General features: G+C 57.6%; 1 protein-coding gene across 1 annotated transcript; it reads right to left on the bottom strand.

Annotated features, from left to right (window-relative positions):
• Positions 1 to 1,462: 1,462 nt before the first annotated feature.
• On the bottom strand, positions 1,463 to 11,284 carry LOXL1 (lysyl oxidase like 1). The gene is made up of 7 exons (XM_061349964.1): positions 10,036 to 11,284; positions 4,507 to 4,615; positions 3,429 to 3,566; positions 2,828 to 2,984; positions 2,647 to 2,742; positions 2,167 to 2,282; positions 1,463 to 1,804 (listed from the first exon to the last, which is right to left on the bottom strand). Exons 1-7 carry the CDS (start codon positions 11,087 to 11,089, stop codon positions 1,798 to 1,800), a joined length of 1,677 nt encoding a protein of 558 aa, XP_061205948.1. The 5' UTR covers positions 11,090 to 11,284; the 3' UTR covers positions 1,463 to 1,797.
• Between the last annotated feature and the right edge of the window lie 8,341 nt (positions 11,285 to 19,625).

Below are 19,625 nucleotides of genomic sequence, written 5' to 3'. Positions count from 1 at the left end.
GCAGAAGGCGGGCCTGGGATTGGCTGGGCGCGGTGAGGGCTGTCCCAGACCAGAGTGGCGGCCGCGGGGCCTGGCAGTGGTGGTGGTGCTGCCGCCTCGCGGACCGGGAGCGGGCGCTCTGCAGCGGGGCCGGTCCCGGTGCCCGTTCAAGCCCCCAGGGCCCGGAAGTGCCTCAGGAGGCGGCGACCCCGTGCGGCCGGGGCCCCTCCGGCCCGGAGCTCTCCTGGAGAGGGGCACCCGCGCTTCCAGGAGCGGCGGCGCTGCCACCGGGGCCTGCGCGCCACCGGGGCGGGGCTGGATCGAAAGGACGGGCCCGGATTGGGCGGCGATGTACAGGGCGCGCAAGGGGCGGGCCCTGATTGGCGGAGTTGCCGGTGCCGGTGCTGCCGCCCCGCGGGCCGGGAGCGGCGGTGTCGCGGGGCGCGGATGCGGGGCAGAGCCGAGCGGGGCCCGGGGGTGGGTCCCAAGCGGTGCCGGAGCCGCAGGGGAGGCGATGGTGCTGCGGGGCCGGGCCGGGGCTGCGGCGGTGTTCCATGAGCACACGTACGGTGTGTACAGAGCAACCGCCGGGGCCGAGATCCCGCCGTGGCGCTGGGGCCGTCTGAGGGTCCCGGGGGTTCCGGTCCAACCCCTCGGGCTCCCCGCGCCCCTCACCCTGCCTCGGGGCGGCGGCTGCCGGCTCCTCGCTCCGCCTCCGTGCCAGGGAGGCTGAAATCCCCAGAGCCAGGGTCCGCCAACGAAGTCCTCCAGGCTGGGCCTTCCGGGGTACAGCAGTCACCGGTCTCGCTGCTGCGAATGGGGGCGATGGGGGGAGCAGAAGATGGAGAGACAGGGGTTGGAGGGACAGGAGGAAGGGGGGGGTTAAGGGGGGATGTGTGCAGGATCTTATGTCAAGGCTGTGGCTCCCAAAGCATAACGGATGTCACCAAGAAGGTGACCGTGTCTCCGACCCCAGCCAGGGCAGCGAGGAGCGCTCAGGGTGTCTTGAGCACATCCTTCCCACCCCCCCATCCGATGTGCCCTGTGCTCCCCAGCACCCAGGGTTAAATAAAGGCCCCTGTGAAGAAGGCAACAGCTTTCCCTTGGGAGGGCTCCCCATCCGCTTTGTGTTGGGGACATCCATCAGTGAGCCACTGTGCCCTCAGTTAAACGCCAAGCTCTTAAAAGCAACGTGTTTTAATGAGTTCTGGTTTTAAAGCTCGTGAAAATAATAAAAATATCAATAATAATCATAAAAAGAACACCCCATGGTTTCCAGTCATCTCAAGGACTCCATCCCTGGTTCCAGACAGACTGAGCGAGCCCCCCATTAAGGTAACGCGATTCCCAGCACCTTTGGTCCCAGAAGCAACCAGAGCATCCCTGCCCGGGCAGCACCTCCAAATCCAGGCTTGTCTCCTCCCCTCCCAAGGAGGTGGCATCACCGGAGACACCCCCCCCCCATAAAAAGATGCCAAAGGGGTTAAAGACTACAGAGCTTTCTATTGCTAATATGCGATTTACGTCCTTTATACAGTATTTATGGGCCCCTGCCTTTATTCCAGCATTGGTTTCCCTTAGGAAACGGGATAAAACCCAAAAGATTAAGGAAAAGTTAAGTATAAAAACCTATTTCAAATACTCGTTCTTGCTTCCCCTCCTTTTAACATGAAGGGGGGGGGGGGGGATTTCTCTCTTTCTGGAGGGGTCTCGAGGAGCTGCTGATGGTCTCTGGTGGGACAGAGGAGCCAGCTCAGGCACTGTGTCGAGAGGGGGACAGAGGTGGGGGCAGCTGAGGTCCCTCCGGCCCTGCTCCCATCAAGATCTGGAAGGAGACAGAAGGGAAAGAAGAAAAATAATCCAGGATTTGGGGAATGCATTTAGGAAAAGATTTTAAAATGCTATTTTAAAGGCAGAAGGGGGGGGGGGGGGGAGTCTCTTAAAAGTTATCTTCCTAAAAGTTATCTTCCTTCTTCCCTGGAATAACCAGGAAATGCAATGTATAGGGAGTGAGACACCAACCCCCAGCTCCTCCACTCGCCAAATGCGGTTTCTTTTTGCTGCTGAAGGAGAAAAACTGGATGAAAGGGAGGAAAAAGGGATCTGAGCCCTATACCTGGGGGTGGGTTGAAGGCTAAGAGAGCAGAGAAGGACAGATGGAGAGAGGACAAACGGGCACGGCCTTACTGGGAAATCTTGCAGTTTGTCGTGGAGACGTAGCGCCCGGTGTAGTGGATGTTGCACCTCACCACGTTGTTGGTGAAGTCCGACTCCAGGACGATGTATTTGGGGTTCACTTGAACCTAAAAGCGGGGGAAAGGGAAAGCAAAACACTGTAAAACGTAGTGAGAGTGGGGGTGAGAAGCACCTAAACCCATGTGAAGGGGACGGCACCAAAATAGGTGCGCGGTCCCAAACCTGACTGCAGAATCATAGTCAACCAGGTTGGAAAAGCCCTTTAAGCTCATCCAGGACAACCATTCCCAGCGCAGCCAACCTATGGCACTGAGGGCCTCATCTACATGGACACTTGCAGGGAGGGTATCTCCATCATTGCACTGGGAGCCTGTTCCAATGCCTGAGCAACCCTTGGTTGAGGAGATCCCAAAGTGACCCCAAATGGGTATTGTTTGCCCCTAAAAGTCTCCCCCCCACAACCCCATCCACCTTTAGGACGTAATTCCCCGGCTGCACATCGGTGATATCGATCCACTGGCAGTCGATGTCAGCGTTGTAGGTGTCGTAGCACCCCGGGCTCAAGCCCTGCAGGGACAAAAGGGGGGTTCAGGGTGTGCTGGGGAGGGGGAATGACACCCCAAGGTGCTCCTTGAGCATCCCCGCAATGAACCTGGGTGTGGGCTGTGCAGGCGTAACGCTTCAGGTTGCCGAAGTCACAGGTCGTGTCCTCCAGGCAGAAGCTGGCCTTGTGGCCCTCAGCCACCTTCCTGCCCGTGGTGGCATCCAGCAGGTCGTAGTGGCTGAACTCATCCATGCTGTGGTAGTGCCTGGGGAGGGAGAAGGAGGGACAGACAGAGTGACACCACTCCCCAAATGGCATCATCCCCTCCCTCCCCACATGTGATTTTGAGGGGGTCACCATCAATCCTGGCTCCACACCAGCTTTCAATGGGAACAGCAGTGCCCAGAGAAGCTGTGGCTGCCCCATCCCTGGCAGTGTTCAAGGCCAGGTTGGACACAGGGGCTTGGAGCAAGCTGCTCCAGTGGAAGGGGTTGGATCTGGATCAGCTTTAAGATCCCTTCAACCCACACCATTTGATGATTCCATCATTCTTATTAATTGCAGGACCCCGGCGACTTTAGGGCTAAAGAAGTGAATTAGGTGACACCCCCCTCACCCCAGAGACCTCAAGGCAAAGCCACACAAGGGGCAAAATGCCCTTTGGGCATCCTCCCAACCGGGATGGGCAGAGGGGCCTGGGGACACTCACTGGTGGCAGCTGTGCCATTCCCAGCTGTGCCGGGGCCGGCTGGGCAGGAAGTCGGCCGTGCCCTGGTTCTTCACGCGCTGGGGAAACCTCAGCAGCACCCGCACGTCGTAGTCGGTGGTTTCCGGGGTGTAGGCAGTGCTGGGGACACAGCGGGGTCAGTGCCTCTGTCCCCCCCCTGCCCTGGGGAGCAGGAGAGCCCCAGTGCCCCTGAGCAGGAAAACCCTCCATGGGAAAGGGAATTAGGGATGAAGAAGGAGGGGAGAGAAGGTCCTGGCCCTGCAGCACCCCCCGGACACCTCCCTTTGGCCTCCTTTGCTCTGTGCTTTGCATCAGGCTTCCCTTAGCTCTTCGCTTTCCCCTTCCCTCTTTCCTTCTCTCCTTCATCCTTCGTCCCCTTCCCTTCTCCTTTCTTCTTTCCTCTTCTTTCCCCTTTCCTTCTCCGTCTTCCTCCCCATTCCTCTTCCCTCTCCTTTTCCCTGTTCTTCTCTCCCCTTTCCCACTCCTTCTTTTCTATCCTTCCCTTTCCATTCCCTTTCCGTTTCCCTTCTCTTTCCCTTTCCTTTCCTCTTCTCTTTCCCCTTCCCTCCTTTCTATCCTTCCCTTCCCTTTTCCTTTCCCCTTTCCTCTTCCCTATTTTTTTCCTTTTCTGCTCCATCCTTCCCCTTTCCCCTCCTTCTTCTTCCCTTCCCTCTTCCCTATTTTTTTCCTTCTCTCCTCCATCCTTCCCCTTCCTGCTCCTTCCCCTCCCTTCCCCCTTTCCTGTTCCCCATCCTTCCCTTTCCCCATCCCTTCTCTCCTCCATCCTTTTCCTTCATCCTTCTTCTCTTTCCCCTTCCTTTTCCCTATCTCCCTTCCCCTCTCCTCCATCCTCCATCCTCCTCCCCATCAACACATCCCTCAGGCACCCTCACATCTTTCCTCTTCAGCTCCCCCCTTACCCCAACTCCCTGCTCTGTCCCCCCCTGTCCCGGCTCTGTCCCCCCATGTCCCGTCTCTGTCCCCCCCCATGTCCCTGCTCTGTCCCCCCCTGTCCCGGCTCTGTCCCCCCCTGTCCCCCTGGCCCCATGGCTGCTCCTACCTGGCCAGACACTTCTCCTCGGCAGCGCAGCGCAGTGAGTACAGGTGAGCTCTCTGCACGTAGGTGGATGCTTGCACGTAGTTGGGATCTGGCACCAAGTCGGGGAGACCTGCAGGAAGATGGGAACAGCCCTTGGGGATGCAGCAGCCCCCTCTGGAAGCAGCCGGCCCCGGCCCATGGCCACCCCCATGCTGTTTCAATTCCAAGCTACGGATCCTCCCTTCCCCTCCTCTCCCCCCTGGCTCCCGCTGGCAAATCCCAATCCTCCATTTTCCTGCAGCGGGATTGCTCAACCCAGCCTCCTGGAAGGGATTCCACCCGGCCCTGGCTGCCTGCAAAGGGTTATTGGGGTCCCCCCGAGCCCCCCAGCTCCCACCCTTATGGCAGCAGGGACAGGGGATGACATGATCCCCACCCCTCCCCCCGGAAATGTGGGTCCCTATTTCCTGCCCTGTTTCTTGGGTTTCACCCCAAAATAAGGATGAAAGTGAGGGCTCTGCTAACTCCAGCCACCCCTCTCTTCCCCTCCCACACCATTGTCCTTCCTCTCCTGTAATTCCCAAAGGAACCTCCCCAAATGACCTGCGGACACACAGCCACATCCACAGGGACAGGCCGGGGCTGCCTCACTTTCCAAAAGCATTACAGAGCCCAACAACCCCCTTTCGCACCCCAAAGGCTCCTTCACAGCCTCCAACCTGGAAAGCAGCTGGAATCAGCCCCTCAAGAGGGACCAGGATGGAGGAAAAGGGTGGGGATGCTCCCAGGTGCTCCGAGCCTCAGTTTCTCTCCTCACAGACCTCTGCAAAGCCAAGCCCTGCTCCATAGCAACCTCTGCTTAGCATGAGCATCCCTCCTTCCTGCAAGCCTGACAGCCTGTCCCATCCTCATCCCTGCTCTAATCTCCATTCCCATTCTTGTCCTCATTCTCATCCCTTTCTGCATCACCGTGTTCACCCTAATCCCCATTCTCACCCCTCATCCCCTTCTCCATCCCCACCCTCATCGCTATCCACATCCTCACCGCTCATGCCCTTCTCCATCCCCACCCCATCCTCACCCTCAGCCCTCATCCCCTTCTCTATCCCCATCCTCATCCCCATCCCCATCTTCATCCCTATCATCATGCTCATCCCCATCCTGGCCCTTATCCTCATCCTCTTCTGCATCCCCATCCTCAACCCTTCACCATCCTTATCTCTATCTTCATCCCTATTCCCAACATCATCCTCACTCCTCCAGCCATCCCCATTCTCATCCTCACCCCTGTTCCTCATCACCTTCTGCATCCCCATCTCCATCCTCACCCCTCATCATACTTATCCATGTCCCCATCCCCTTGCAAGGGACTGGGGGGCTCTAGTCACACCAGCTTCTCTGTTTACACCCAGACAACTTCCCTTTTCCCCTTTCTTTCCCCTTTTCCTCCCCTTTTCTCCCTCTTTTTCCACGGGCTAAAAGAACAATGCCTCCTTGTTTCTTGGCCTGCCTTCCCTCGAGGGATCACGTCACTCCATTGGAGCTCGTTTCCTGCCCCGCTTGCTTGGTCATCGCTGCTGATGTAATACTCGGGGGGGGCTGCACACACCAGGGGGAAACCGGGAGAGCTTGGAAAAGCTTCCCCCCCTATCCTTAAAACCATGAATCCTAACAAAAGTGATGGGAAAGAGCCCTGGCCCCGTCCTGCTTGCGGGAGGAACATTTGCCATCGTTTATAAACCAGCTTTTCCTCCCCGCTGGTGTTTAGAATAAGTCCTTGGACGCTCCAGAGAGAAACCCGACTCCTTTCCCAATGGGAAGCTGGAGTTTCCCCCGCCGTGGAGCTCGCCCTGCACGGCCCCGTTGTTATTGTAGGGTCTCAGGCCTGGTTTTCGCCTCAGAGAAGGGTCAAACCACTTAGGCAGGACCCGGCCTCAACTCCCTGCAAACGTCCCCTTGTCACAACACGGGCACCAAAGCGTCCCCATCCTGAGGCTTTTTGCTGAGCCAGCACTTTGGCATCTCCTGCCCGCCGTGGTTGCCTCCGCAATGGGACAACCACAGCAAGGAGGTGTTTGGTTTTCCTCCTCCGGCCCTCAGCTGCCCCCGGGAGCTGCCAGAGGAGATTTCCTTCCCATTCCCCACGGAAAGTGCAATAATAAAGCGAGGCAGGCCCGCTCCCCGATGCTGTTTGTGCAGGTGTGCCCGGCTCAGCCCGGAAATCCCAGCTCCAGCAGTTTTCCGAGAGGGAGGCTGCTTCCCTCCCTGTGCCTGGCAGGGCTGGCTCCCTGCCCTGGGAATGGAGGGAACACCAAAGGGAGAGCTGTGAGCAGTAGGGATGGGGATGTGGGGACACACCGAGTGACTGAGGTGCACCCCTTCATCCCATCCCCACAGCATCCCTCCTCCAGCACTTCCTGACACCCTCTTCATTCCATCTCATCCCATCCCATCCCACCCCATCACATCCCATCCCATTCCATCCCATCACCATAGCATCCCTCCTCCAGCACTTCCTGACACCCCTCTTCATTCCATCTCATCCCATCCCATCCCACCCCATCACATCCCATCCCATTCCATCCCATCACCATAGCATCCCTCCTCCAGCACTTCCTGACACCCCTCTTCATTCCATCTCATCCCATCCCATCCCACCCCATCCCATCCCATCCCATCCCATTCCATCCCATCCCCACAGCATCCCTCCTCCAGCACTTCCTAACACTCCTCTTCATCCCATCCCACCCCATCCCATCACATCCCATCCCATTCCATCCCATCACCATAGCATCCCTCCTCCAGCACTTCCTGACACCTCTCTTCATTCCATCTCATTTCATCGCATCCCATCCCATCCCATTCTATCCCATCCCATCTCATCCCATCCCTACAGCATCCCTCTTTCAGCACCTCCTGACACTGCTCTTCATTCGATCCCATCCCATCCCCACTGAATCTTCTCAGGATCCACAGTGGTTGCTAAATGCCTGAAGACAGCAAGAAACCCCAACCCAAACCCATTCCCAAGCTCACAAAAGGGAGACTTTCCCAGCCAGATTGCCACCTCCTGGCCCAGGTGCCTCATCCATGGGCGGCAGCATCTTCAGGCGCCACCACGACTCAAGCTTAGTGGGTACCAAAATCCCCCTCACCCCATGGGGTTTCCCAAAACCTTCCCATTCAAGAACCAACCCCAGGTGACCTATTTGCATGAGGGCAAGGTGGGAAACCTGCTGGAGACAGAGGAAAGCAGAGGACAGGGGTCCAGGGTGGGGTGAGGAAGCCCCTGGAGATGCCTCCTGGGGGTCGGTTGAGAATGGGGAGCACCAGTGGGAACCAGCACCGTGGCTGAACAACACAAGGAGGGGTGGGCTACCTGCCCCCATGGCTTAGATGCCACGTGGACTTCGCCTTCACCACCCAAGGCCTCCTTTGTATGAGATGATTCTGCCCCTGAGCAAGACCTGGGTGACCTTGGGGTTCCTCTGCAGCGGCCATGAGCAGGACACGTGAAGACTTTTGGTGTCCCCATCTCCTTGCAAAAGCCTGGTCTGATGCATTTATCCCCCTCCGTTGATGGAGCCATGGGAGATGCTCCTCTCCCACCTCCACCATGACCTGGCCATCTATAGGTTTAGGGTTGGAAGTTATATCCTTCATCCTTCTCCATCCTTTTTCCCTTCCCCCTTCCCTTTTCCCTATACTTCCTCCCCTTTCCTTCCCTCTCCTCTTCCAAGAAGTCTTCATGGGCTGGGTTGGATGGAGGGACCCACCATGCTCCCACCAGCCCAAATAAAAGCCTCATAAAAGCCGGTGGGATCTAATTGCTTAATTAACCCCCCAGGTGCCCCAGCGAGAGGCCAGGAATGCCGCACATTCCTGGCGGAGCCGGCTGGGATTAGGAGGCTCTTAAACATCTTAAGGCGCATAATTACCATCTGATTCGGCTTTATAAAGTGTTTAGCCCAATTAAGGAGCCTGCCTGCAGGGTGGCCCTGCGGCGGAGGGGTTCTGATGGCCCCCAAGGAGGTGACAGTGTTTGGCTGCACAGAGCAGCAGGTGACCCCGAGGAGAGGCCAGGCAGTGGGGTGGTCCCAGGGACTCGTCTCCCTGGGTTGCTTGGATGCTCTGTATTCCCTTCTTTATTCCTTTAGGAAGAAGGAGGTGGGGGGGTCCTGCACTGAGAGGTCAGTGTCCCATTGATGGCCAACAATGAGGGTTGTCCACCCTGAAACCCTGGGCAGAGCCCCAGCACCATCACCTCCTCTCCCAGCTTCCAAGGATCCTTGAAGGACACAGCCTTTGCCAAGAGGAAGATGCTAAGCTTGGCAGGCATCTTCCCATTTCCCTCTGTCGCCTCGGGTCATCTGCAGGGCAGCCATCCCTAGAGACATGGGACTGCCAGCATCCCTCATCCCTGCGTCCATTGCCCCTGCATCCATCATCCTCCCATCCCTCACCCCCATGTTCCTCACCCTGCAGGAGCAGCTGCTCCCAGCGGTGCAGGCAGAGATTCAGAGATCCAGAGGAAGATCCCCTCCTCACAAACCCTGATCCCAAGCTCTTTTCCCACACGGCTGCGGCGGGGCCGGCCGGACCTCGCACTGACCCGGCTGCTCTCACTGTGTTTGCTCACTCGCATGCAACGGGGCAGGGCTGGGACAAACGCTTCCCCTCGGGAATGGGGTTTTCTCAGAAAGCAGGGATGGGGCTGGCTGGGTCATGGGGTCAGACGGGTCAGAGGCTCCAGCTGAGATGGGTTTCCCAAGGGACAGCCAGGAACAGATTCCCCAGGCTGCTGCTCCTCATCCCCTCCAGCTTTGCTTCCAGTTCCACCATGGAGCAAAAACCGCTCTGGGCAAGGCTCAGCCAAAAGCCACAGGATTTCATCAGGGTCAGTAGGACATGAAATGATGGTGTCCCTGCTGTGACCCTGGTCCCTTGCTGCAGCCCGATGCATCCATAGGGACAATCGGCTCCAGGCAAGGCAGCACAGACTCACCTGGGAAGTGAGCATGCACAGCATGACCCAGGACACACTGTCCTACTCCAGGAACATGGGGTTCCTCCAATACATGTCACCCAGCCACCCCACAGATACAGGATGACCCGGGACATGGCATATAGCCCCCCAGGAGGCAGGATGGCCTGGGACACAGGGCGGCCCGGACACAGCACAAACCCACACCACAACCAGTGTCTCCCCCATCCCACAGCACAGACCCACCCCATGAAGATGGGACGACCTGGAACATGGCATAGACCCACCCCAAGCCCCACCAGGACTTGCTCCTTCGCACCCCTTCCCCTTCCTCCCTGGTTTTTGACCACCTCAAACGTCATTCCCAAAATATGTAGAATCCCCAACAGTCCCACGGTGGGCCCTGGGCCACATTTGCCCCCATAGAGAGCATCCTTGTGGAGCAGCTGGCACCAGCTGTAGATGCAGAAGGCTCTGCCCTCAGGGATACCTTCTCCCTTAGGTGCCCCAGAGCATCATCCCACCCCGGGGAGCTGCCACCCACCCCAGGGCCCCCCTAAACTCACCCCGTCCACCATGGCTGGGCCTGTAGACGCTTCCCACGCTGACCCGGGCTTGGCTGTCGGGGACGGCTTGTGGAATCTCGGGGTTCCTGGCAGGCAGGTAGGGCTCGGGCCGAGGAACCCCATAAGGCTCCAGCGCCCGGAACGGTGGCTGCGGCTCATAGGGTGGGTACTGCACCCCGTACCCGGCCCCGGGGGGGGGCTGGAGGTTATCCACCGACGCGATGCCGTGCCCACCGGGTTGCTGGTTGCCGTACGAGTCCGGGCTGCCCTGCTCCGGCGAGCCGCCCGCATCGTGGTACAGGCTATGGGAATAGCGGCGGTCCAGCCCATCGACCGGCTGCGGGGCGGCGGGCACGTAGGGGCGTTCGGCCGCCGGGTAGTACCCCTGGGCTCTATAGGGGCTCTGCTCCTCCCCGTAGTCCTCGTAGCGTTGCCGGGGTTGGAAGGGGTACACCACGCTGGCGCCGGCCGCCGCCGAAGCCACGGCCGCCCCGCCGGTGCCGGTGCTGCGGTAATAGGTGTACGCCTCGTCGTACACCCGGGGGGCCTCGTAGGGCTCGTACTGAGGGGCGAAGGGGAACTGGGGGTACGCGGGCTGCCCGGCGGAGGCGAAGGCGAAGGATGAGGATGAGGATGAGGAGGAAGGCTGGCGGGAGCGGCCAGCAGGCCGGGCCCGCTGCGAAGCGGTGCTGTCGCCCACCGGTCCCTCACGCCAATTGTCGGGCACCTGCCCGAAGCCGAACGGGTGCCGCGTCTGCCCCCGAACCGTCTCGGAGCCCGGGCGCGGCGGTGCGGCCGGTGCCTGCCTCCGGACGCTGCCCGCTCCGCCGGTCACCGCTCCCGCCAGCAGCAACCGGTTCCCCCCGGGTCTCTCCTGCCCCGCCGGTACGTACTCGGCGCCGCTGTTCAGCAGGCTGTAAACGCGGCCGTTGTTCTCCCACTGGATCAGCTGCCTCCACGGCTGCCCGCCGCCCGCCTGCTGCTGCCCGGCCGCCAGCAGGCACAGCCCGCAGCCCAGCGCTGCCCACAGCCCCCACGCTCCCCGCCGGGCCATCCCGGGAGCGCCGCCGCCAGCCCCGGCCCAGCGGCTCCGGGCCCGGCGCAGCGGCCGCGCTACCGGCGGGGACCGGGGACGGGGAAAGCGGCGCTGCCGGCTCCTAGGAACCGCCTCCGGCACCGATCCTGCCCCTCGGGAGCCGGGAGGAAGCGCTGCAGGGTGCCGGCACCCGAGGTACGAGGCTTCCGCTCCGGATCAAACCCCGGAATTTGGGGTTGTTTTACAGGGTTTTTTTTAAAACCCTGGAATGATACACGCCTTCAAACATTTGGGGGGAAAACGGCGGGTTTTGGTGCTAGGAACCGCCTCCGGCACGGATCCTGCCCTCCAGGGGCCGGGAGGAAGGGCGGCGAGGTGCTGGCTGCACGCAAAACGCATCCATTCGGGACAAACCCCCGACTTGTTCGGCTTTTTCACTTCGTTTCAGCCTGGCACGGCGCACACCTTCAGGATTTGGGTCGAATTCGGCTGGTTTCGGTCTTATACAACGGGCTCGAAATAGGGGTCGGGCTTGTGGAAAGCCCTGATGGGGCAACGCGACGCAATCCTCACCGCTCGCAAGGACCCCATTTCCCCCTAAAGGGACCCAATTCGCGCTGGTGACTGTCCCACACAAAGGCCTGATACCAGGGTGAGGGCCTGGGTGAGCACCTTCACTCCCTCACAAAAGCTTTCAATAGGTTTCAAAGGGGAAACTGCCCCCCCCCCCAAAAAAAAAGGAGTTTCCCCCCAGAACTTGTCTCTTTGTGACAATTTGTTGTTTGGGTTTGTTTCCCCTTGGTATTGTCTCCTAAATGAGGCCGGATCCTGCACAAGAGGGTTTTAACAAGGAATACAACCAGAGACTGGTTGGCAGCTCAGGGCTGGGAATCCTAAACAGAAAGGGGGGATGTGAGGATTGAATCCGGGGGGTCCCCAAGCCTGCTGCCAGCTGGATGCATGCAAACCATCAGCACACTGGGGCCATCGCTCCTCAGCATCACGGAATGAAGGGCCTGTGCAAACACAACAGCGGGGCTACGACACCTCACCCCCCCGGGGCCCCCTGCATCCCCCCACACCTTTCTACAGCCCCACACCGCAGAGGGACACCTCCACAGAGGGGTATTTCAGGGCAGAAATGAAGCTGGGACAAAGCATCCCTCCATCCTTCCCTCCACCTTCCGCCACGGCAGCCCTCAGAAGCTGGAGCGGACACCCCAACCCAGGCACCCCCCTGCCGCTGGAGCTGCCCTTGTTCTACCCTGCACTTCCCTGTTGCTTTAAATCCTGGCCGTAGGGACGTGTGTTTTCCACGTGTAGATTTTTCCTTTTCCCCTTTCCCCCCCCTTCTGCCGCTTCCATTCCCAGCCCCGAACCTGGGGATGGAGCCAGGGGCCAATGCCAGCTTGGGAGCGGGGGATCCCAGCACCAATCCTTACCAGAGGGCCTGAGATTCCCCCCCCCCCCTCCCCGGGGGACCCCCCAGTTCCCTGCATCCCCCAATACTTTGCTTTCCCGTGCTCCCGCCCGCGCTCCTCCCTTCTCCCCGCAGGGACTGGAAATACCAGAGTTGATGTAATAGCAGCACAGAGCGCTGGCCAGGAAGGAAAGCCTGGCCTAACCTCCTCCTCCCACACCCCCACAGCCCCACGGCCGCCCATCCTCAATGGGGACAGGGACATGGGGGGGCTGGCAGCGGGTCGCTCCCCTCTGCATCACCCCAGCCCTTTATGCAGACAGGATCTGGGGATGGAGAGGGTTTGGTGTGATGTAAAGGGGGGACATGGTGCAGAGATGGGGTTACCCCACACTGACGGGGGGCAAGGAGGGGTGATGGGGGGGCCCTATAGGTTTGGGTATAGGGTGAGGGGCCCGTGTGGCTCCGCACCCCACCCTGTTCCCCATGCGGCCACAAGATGCCACAGGGATGCTGTGGCCGGGGGGACAGGCTGCCAGCCCCATAACCCTTAATGGGGAGGTTCGAGGACACGCAGGGTCCCACAGGGGGTTCAGCATCCCCAAAGGGGATGCAGGAAGGGGGCGGCCAAAAGCGGGACCCTTGGGCCACCAAAACGTGACACGAGTGTACGGGGGGGGGTCCGGGTCCCACTCCCACTAGATGGTGCCAGCAGCCCACGCTGCGGTGCCACCGCTCCCGAGGTGACAGCGGCGGGGACAGCAGTAGCGTCTCCATCGCAGCCCCACAGAAACCCCTTCAGAGGTGGGGTGCGAGAAGGGGGCACGGGGCTGCACCCCCTGAACCATTCCCACCCCGTCTTCTGTTTACATGGGGGGGGGGAATGCGGATGCCCGCTCCCAAAAAGGAGCCCCAGTACTGGGAGAACGGGGATAGGCAGCCCCATCCATCCCTTCCTGCGCTTCAAGCTGACCCCTCAGCCTGCCCATTCTGCTCTCCCTTTGCAGTACTTCCCCTCGCGTTGAATTCACTTCATTCCTAAGTAAATTAATTACTCGGTAACTTAATTACCTGCAGAGTAATGTTCTAGTACTGTTCTTTGGGATAACCACTCATGGGAGTAACCGGGTGTCACCTCACTGAATTAATGGGGACCCATCGTCACTGTGGGGCACAGTGGCACAAAAGCTCCTCTGCCTCCATCCATGTCCGACGCACCCAAAAAGCTCATTGCCAGCATTTTCCTGCCTCCTTTTAAACGTGGATTTGCCAGGAATCTGGATTTTGGAATTTTGCCAGGAATTTGGATTTTGGAATTTGCCAGGAATTTGGAGTTTGGGATTTGCCAGGAATTTGGATTTAATATGGATTTGCCAGGATTTGACTTCATTTTCCAAGACACCCAGGTAAGGAGAAAAAGGGGAATTTAACCTGACTTAAATCTCTGCTTTCTTGCCCTAAAACGGCTTGGTTTGGGGAATGTTAGGCTTCCCACAAGCAATTTTTAACAGTTTAGGGCAGAAATCCCCCTCTTTTCTCCAGTTCTCAGCATCCTAAAGACAGCCAAGCCCCAGGAGCAAACCAGCATCCCCCATCTCTTTGACCCTGGTGCTATGGGGACAGGCAGATGGGATCAAGCTGGTGACAGAGGACAAGGAGAGCCACATCTCCCAGCCAGAGCCAGTCTCCTGCTATTCCTTTCCCCCCCCGAATCAGCCAAACTTAGAGATGCAACAGCCTCACAGGAGCAATTCCATGGGGAAGCCTCTGGGATGGAGCAGGGAGGTCCCATCCTTGACTGGAAACCATCTTACAGCACTGGTGCAGAGGAATCACCTCCTTTCACCAGGATCCAATGGCTCTGCTCTCCCCAGACCCCAAAACAAAGGAAAAAGGGGGAAAACACGAAGGCTCATCAAGATTGAAAGGAAATCATCAAAACGGCTCTTTGCCACATCCCTCTGTGTAAGCTACGTCATGCTCTGAGTGTGCCAGGTCCTTTGGGATGGACTGCGGTGGAGCTGGGATGTCTCCTGCTCCATCCCTTCACTCTGGGTGGGAAACGGAGGTACGGGGGATGCTCATGCTGGGACCTGAGCAAATCCCACCTAGGAGTTAGGCCTCTGCAGAGGAGGAGGAGGAGGCAGGCATGGGAGCATCCTCCTCCTCCACACAACTCATCCCAGCCAGACCCAGTAAGCGCTTTCAGCAGGGAATGTGTTTGAAACCCCATTTATCCACCAGCCTCAATGGAAGGTTCTTCATTACTTCCCTCTCTGCATCTCCATCAAACACTCAGCAGCCGGGAGGACACAAGCCCTGAACTCTGCCAACAGCTACAGGGGTCAGCCCCTATGAGTGATGCCTTCAAAACCCCCTGGTCAAGCATCCGCTGCTTGATGTTAAGCATGGGGTGATTCCCAAGCCAGGAAAGGGGCATTTGTCTTCCCAGCCAGCAAACCTGCCACAAAGTCCCCCCAAGCTTTGTATTCCCAGTATCCCAATAGGAGAAGGAAGAGCATGAAGTGATGTTATATATACAGCAGTGTGTAGCAAAGGGATTTTTGGGATCATTTCTTCCCTAAAAAGTCTTTTTTCCCCCAGGAATTTGCCTGGTACCCTATGGGAAGGGGTATAAAAATATTATCTGGGGTAATAAAACTTAACCTCAAGCTTGGAGTGAGATGGTTCCTCTCCTCCTTCCTCCCCAAACTGGGCAACACCACAAATAGCACAGAATTCCAGAGCACTTCCATGGAAAACCCTCTGGGATGGAGCAAGGAGGTTCCTACCCCACATTTGACCCATAGATGACTGGGGAGGGTCTGCGGGGGATGCTGGTCCTTCAAACATGATGCTCCCCATCTTGCTTTATGGTGGTGCTCCTCCAATATGGTGCTCCCCTAACTTGTTTTAAGGCTTCCTGGTTCACTTCTGAACCCTCACAGTGCTCCTTGCTCTCCATGCTGACATTCCTTTACCACATTGAGCAATCAAAGGTGATTTTCTTCTCCCTCCATGTTCTTGATTGGGGCTTATAATGAACCTGCTTCCGATCGGCATCCCCGTCTGCATCTCCCTCATCAGAGATGGCAGCAGAGTTCTTCAGGAAGCTCACCTCTGTGGTTGGCTTTTAGAGCCAAGCACAGCCTGGGATGCCAATCCAAGGGGTTTCTTCTCCCCAAGGATGTCCCCAGCGGATGCTGTCCCTCAGCATCCACAGGCAAGATGAAGCTTCCCCCACATTCCAGCCTCCTGGTCCCAATCCATGCTGAGCATCCCATCCGGATTGGCAGGGCTGTATCCAAAGGACAAATGCAGCTTCTTAGGTCAGTTTTGGTGGTTGAAATTAGCCTTCAGGGTAGGACCAGGCATCGGGGAGGACACTGAAGGTGACATGGGGAAGCATCCCTTCAATCCGCGTGGCTGCCCGCTCCCAGCACACGTGCGGAAGCAGCAGTGGTTTCTCTTAGCTCTTGTCAATGGAATGAAGTTGTCATCACGCTAATCTCAGCTGTTGTGCATGAGGAATGTTCCCTCCCTTATCTCCCCAAAACTCCTGCCTCCGGTTTCCAGCCCCTTTGAATTGCTTTAGTGCTTTGCAGCCCAACCTGCCTCTCTGCTAAGATGGGAAAATCCATCACATCCCTCAGGGGGAGAGCAAGGTCCATGGAGCTTTTCACCTTCCCAAAGAGCATCATCCTCTGCTCTCCTGAGCCTGGTCACTGTGACGGTCCCCAGGGGCAAGGCAGCCCTTGCTGGGGGACAAGACTCACCCCAGACAGGGAAGATGGGGTGGACATCACCAGGGACATCGCTGGGCTCCTTCCCTTCCAGCCCTTGGAGGAAGGTAGATACAGGGCAGGGGAGATCTTCACCCATCAGCCCCAGGGAGAGATGTGCTCCTCACAGGGTGTGAAGAGGCTCAGCAGCATTCACCTGCTTCCTTCAGGAAGCCAGGGGAGATGCTTTCCATCATCTTCCCACCTGGAGGCATCCAAGCACCCATGGGTGCTGCACCACTGGGTCTGGCAGCTCTGCCATGCAGGAGGAGCACTCCAGTTACCAGCCAGCAGAGCCCATGGGGAGGTTTCCTGCCTTTACAACATCACTTACTGGTGAAACCAAACAGTTCCCATCAATCCCCATTCCCTACCACCAAAGCTTCCAACGTGGCAGCACCCAGGGACCAAACAACCCCAGCATCATCCAGCTGAGGGCCAGGCAACACCCTAAAATAACACAAACCCACTATTCCTATGGGAAAGTTAATGTTTACTGGGTATTATTAGGTCTTAATGTAAGCATCAAGGGTTTCCCTGCGCAGAGAGGGTGACCCAAGGTGGCTCTGTTGTCCCAGCATCAGCAGATGGCAGCCTCAGCAGCCTGAAAACCACCCACCGCTGTCTCACCCATCGCTGCAGCATCAGTCAGGGGGCTCAGCATCCCCTTGGGAGGGCTCAGCCCCCTTCCATGGGGTCCCAGCACCCCCCTGGAGGTCCCACCCCAGCACAGATGCCGGGTACCCTGCGGGCTTTGCTCATGGATGGCAGGAGATGGAATTAATTAGGGAGGCAGAGTGGATAATAACATGTTTTTTAAAGCATGTTGTTTGCAGCAGACTTCTCTGGAGTGGGTTATTTATAGGCTGTGTCTATAACCTAAATAAAGCAGCTGAACTGCACCGTGCTGCTCCAGGGGATGATGCTGGCTGGGGCCCCAGGGGCTCCAGATCCCCCAGTGATGCTCCGCAGGCACCCCCCAACCCCTCCATAGGTGCAGCAGCATGTGTCAAAGCAAGTCAAAGCTTGAGGACCCTGAGAACCTCCCTCTCAGCAGTAGCACCACGTAAATGGGTGGTTTGAGGAGCAGACCCTCGCTAGGACCCCTGTACCTCATCCCTCCCAGGGGACCCCGAGGAGGAGGAGGAGGATGCGATGCTCACCATGAGCTGGACCAGCTGCTTCCCCATGGCTTCATCCCAGCGCTGGGCAGCTGCAAACAGGGAGCAGGAGCCAGGGCCACACACACTGAGTGGGGCAGAGATGGGGCAAAGCTGTTTCCAGACCCTGGGAGGGGGGGCTCAGATACCCCAACTCCAGCTCACCCCAATGGGAGCCTCACCGGCAGGGATGCTGCAGTCACCTCCCTACACCACGAGCAATGAACCTTATCTTCTTTGTGGTCTTCATCCTCCTCCTCCTCACCCTTTATCCCCTCTGACTGCTCTCAGGTGTTAATGCCTCCCCTGGGTTTAACCCACTGCTGCCCTCCTGCCCATGTTCTGGGTGGGTTGGGATAGTGGTGGCACTTGTCTCCATCAGAGGGTTATCCCCAAACCTCGCCAAGATGCTGTGTGCTAGCAATGGGATCCCCCCAAACCCTCATGTAATCCCCACTGGTGGGGTCCTGAGCATCCTCCCCCGTGCCTCAGTTTCCCCACTCACCTCCAAGCCACCAGTGGGAAGCTGAGCTGAGGGAAGGGGGGATAAATAACCCCCACCACATCCCCTGTCTTTCCTAGAGCTGCTTTCCAAGGGAAACACCACCCACATCAGTGACAAATGTCTTTGTCTGGCTCACAAGGGGAATCGCTGACACCCAGAGCACAGTGCCTGTTTGCACTCTGGAGTGGTAGGTGTATAAATATGTAGTGAATAAAATGAATAGTTTTGTTTGTTCTGCTCTTATCTAATTTAATAGCTTCTGGGTGAGCAATTACTCCCTTTAACAAGAGCAAATAAGCAGCATTAGTGTAATTGGTAGGGTATTACTCTGCTTTATGCTATATAATGCAGCATTAGCACTTACTCTTAAAAGAAAGGTTTCTGCTCCTCTCGAGGCTGGAGGGATGCTCGGTGTGGGTTAACCCTGGTTTTACCCACAAAACCCCAAGCCCAGCTCCTTTTTGCCATTCCCAGCAAGGAAAAGCTGGTTTTATTCCCCCCTTAATGTTTGCTGCAGGATGAAATCTCTTCTGGATGAAGGGGTCAGAGGCCTCGCTATGGGTCTGGCTGCATCTCACAGTGATGCTCATCCTCTCTCCCAGCCAAACCAAGGCTGAAACCTGCCTGAGCAGCCCCAAAACCTCATCTCTGCACATGGATTTTAAAGAGAAGGGGGGGAAAAAATGACCTGTCAAGAGAGCAAGAGAAATCAGCCCATCATCTCCGGCCAGCCCGGCTGTGTACACAGGTTTAAATAGGCATTAATGCATCCCTTCCTGCTTGACATCGTATCTGGGTTAATGTCTCCGCCTGCACACTCCATGATGGACATCTCCATTAGGAGCAATAGAAAAAGTGAGAAGAACAGGGAAAGGGAAAAGCCAGAGAGAAAGTGGCTTTTGGGATGGGGCGAGGTGGAAATTCCATCTCAATCTCTTCATGTGCTCTGCTGCACAGGAGGAAATGGAAGCGGCAGCTCCAGATCCCTGTGTGCGGAGAAGGAAGTGGGAAATGGGAGATAAAACCCCTCAGTCACAGCAGTCTGGGGGGTCTTCCTGCCCCTTTTCTTCTCCATTAACCCCAAATCCTTCTCCCCACATCCCTTGGGGCTGCTGCATCTTTGCCCTATGGAGGAGGTGTTTCCTCCAGCCGTCCATCCCTGGGAAACAGAAGTAAAGGTCCAGCTCTTCCCGGTGCCTCCTGTTCCCATTTGAAACAGCTCCCAGTCTTTCCAGTTGACCTCACTGGTCCTGGGGAAAGGACCTGGGAAGCTGGAGGCCACTTGGCCCAGCTGTGCCTCAGTTTCCCTCCCTGTGGAGAAGAGAAGGGGGAGGAAAATGGGACATGTGGACAACTTGAGTTGGTTCAGAGGGGAAGGGATGTAGCATTCATCCTGTTCCTTCACCCAAACTTCCTCTCTGGCTGCTGAGCACCTTTAGCCACTCCATCCCATCTCATCCTCCCATTCTATCATCCCATCCCAGGGACCCACTTTGGTGCACAGGGATGGGCTGAGCCCCTGGAAAGAAGGAGACAATCCCTCTATTTGATGTCCCCCATGGCAGCCCTGCCCCTCACTAAGGAGGGAGGCAATTGATGGGGGAACAAAAAGAAGGATGAGGAAGAGCCGGGAAGGGTGGTTTGATCCCATCATAATGTCTGCCTACAGGAAGAATGGCCCATCCCA

This window comes from Neopsephotus bourkii, unplaced genomic scaffold, assembly GCF_033783945.1.
Source record: "Neopsephotus bourkii isolate Nb327-2 ecotype Australia unplaced genomic scaffold, CSIRO-AGI_Nbou_v1 NB_463, whole genome shotgun sequence".
Taxonomy (NCBI): Eukaryota; Metazoa; Chordata; class Aves; order Psittaciformes; family Psittacidae; genus Neopsephotus; species Neopsephotus bourkii.
Note: the sequence above shows the minus strand (reverse complement) of the source record. Positions and strands in the feature narration are given on the sequence as shown.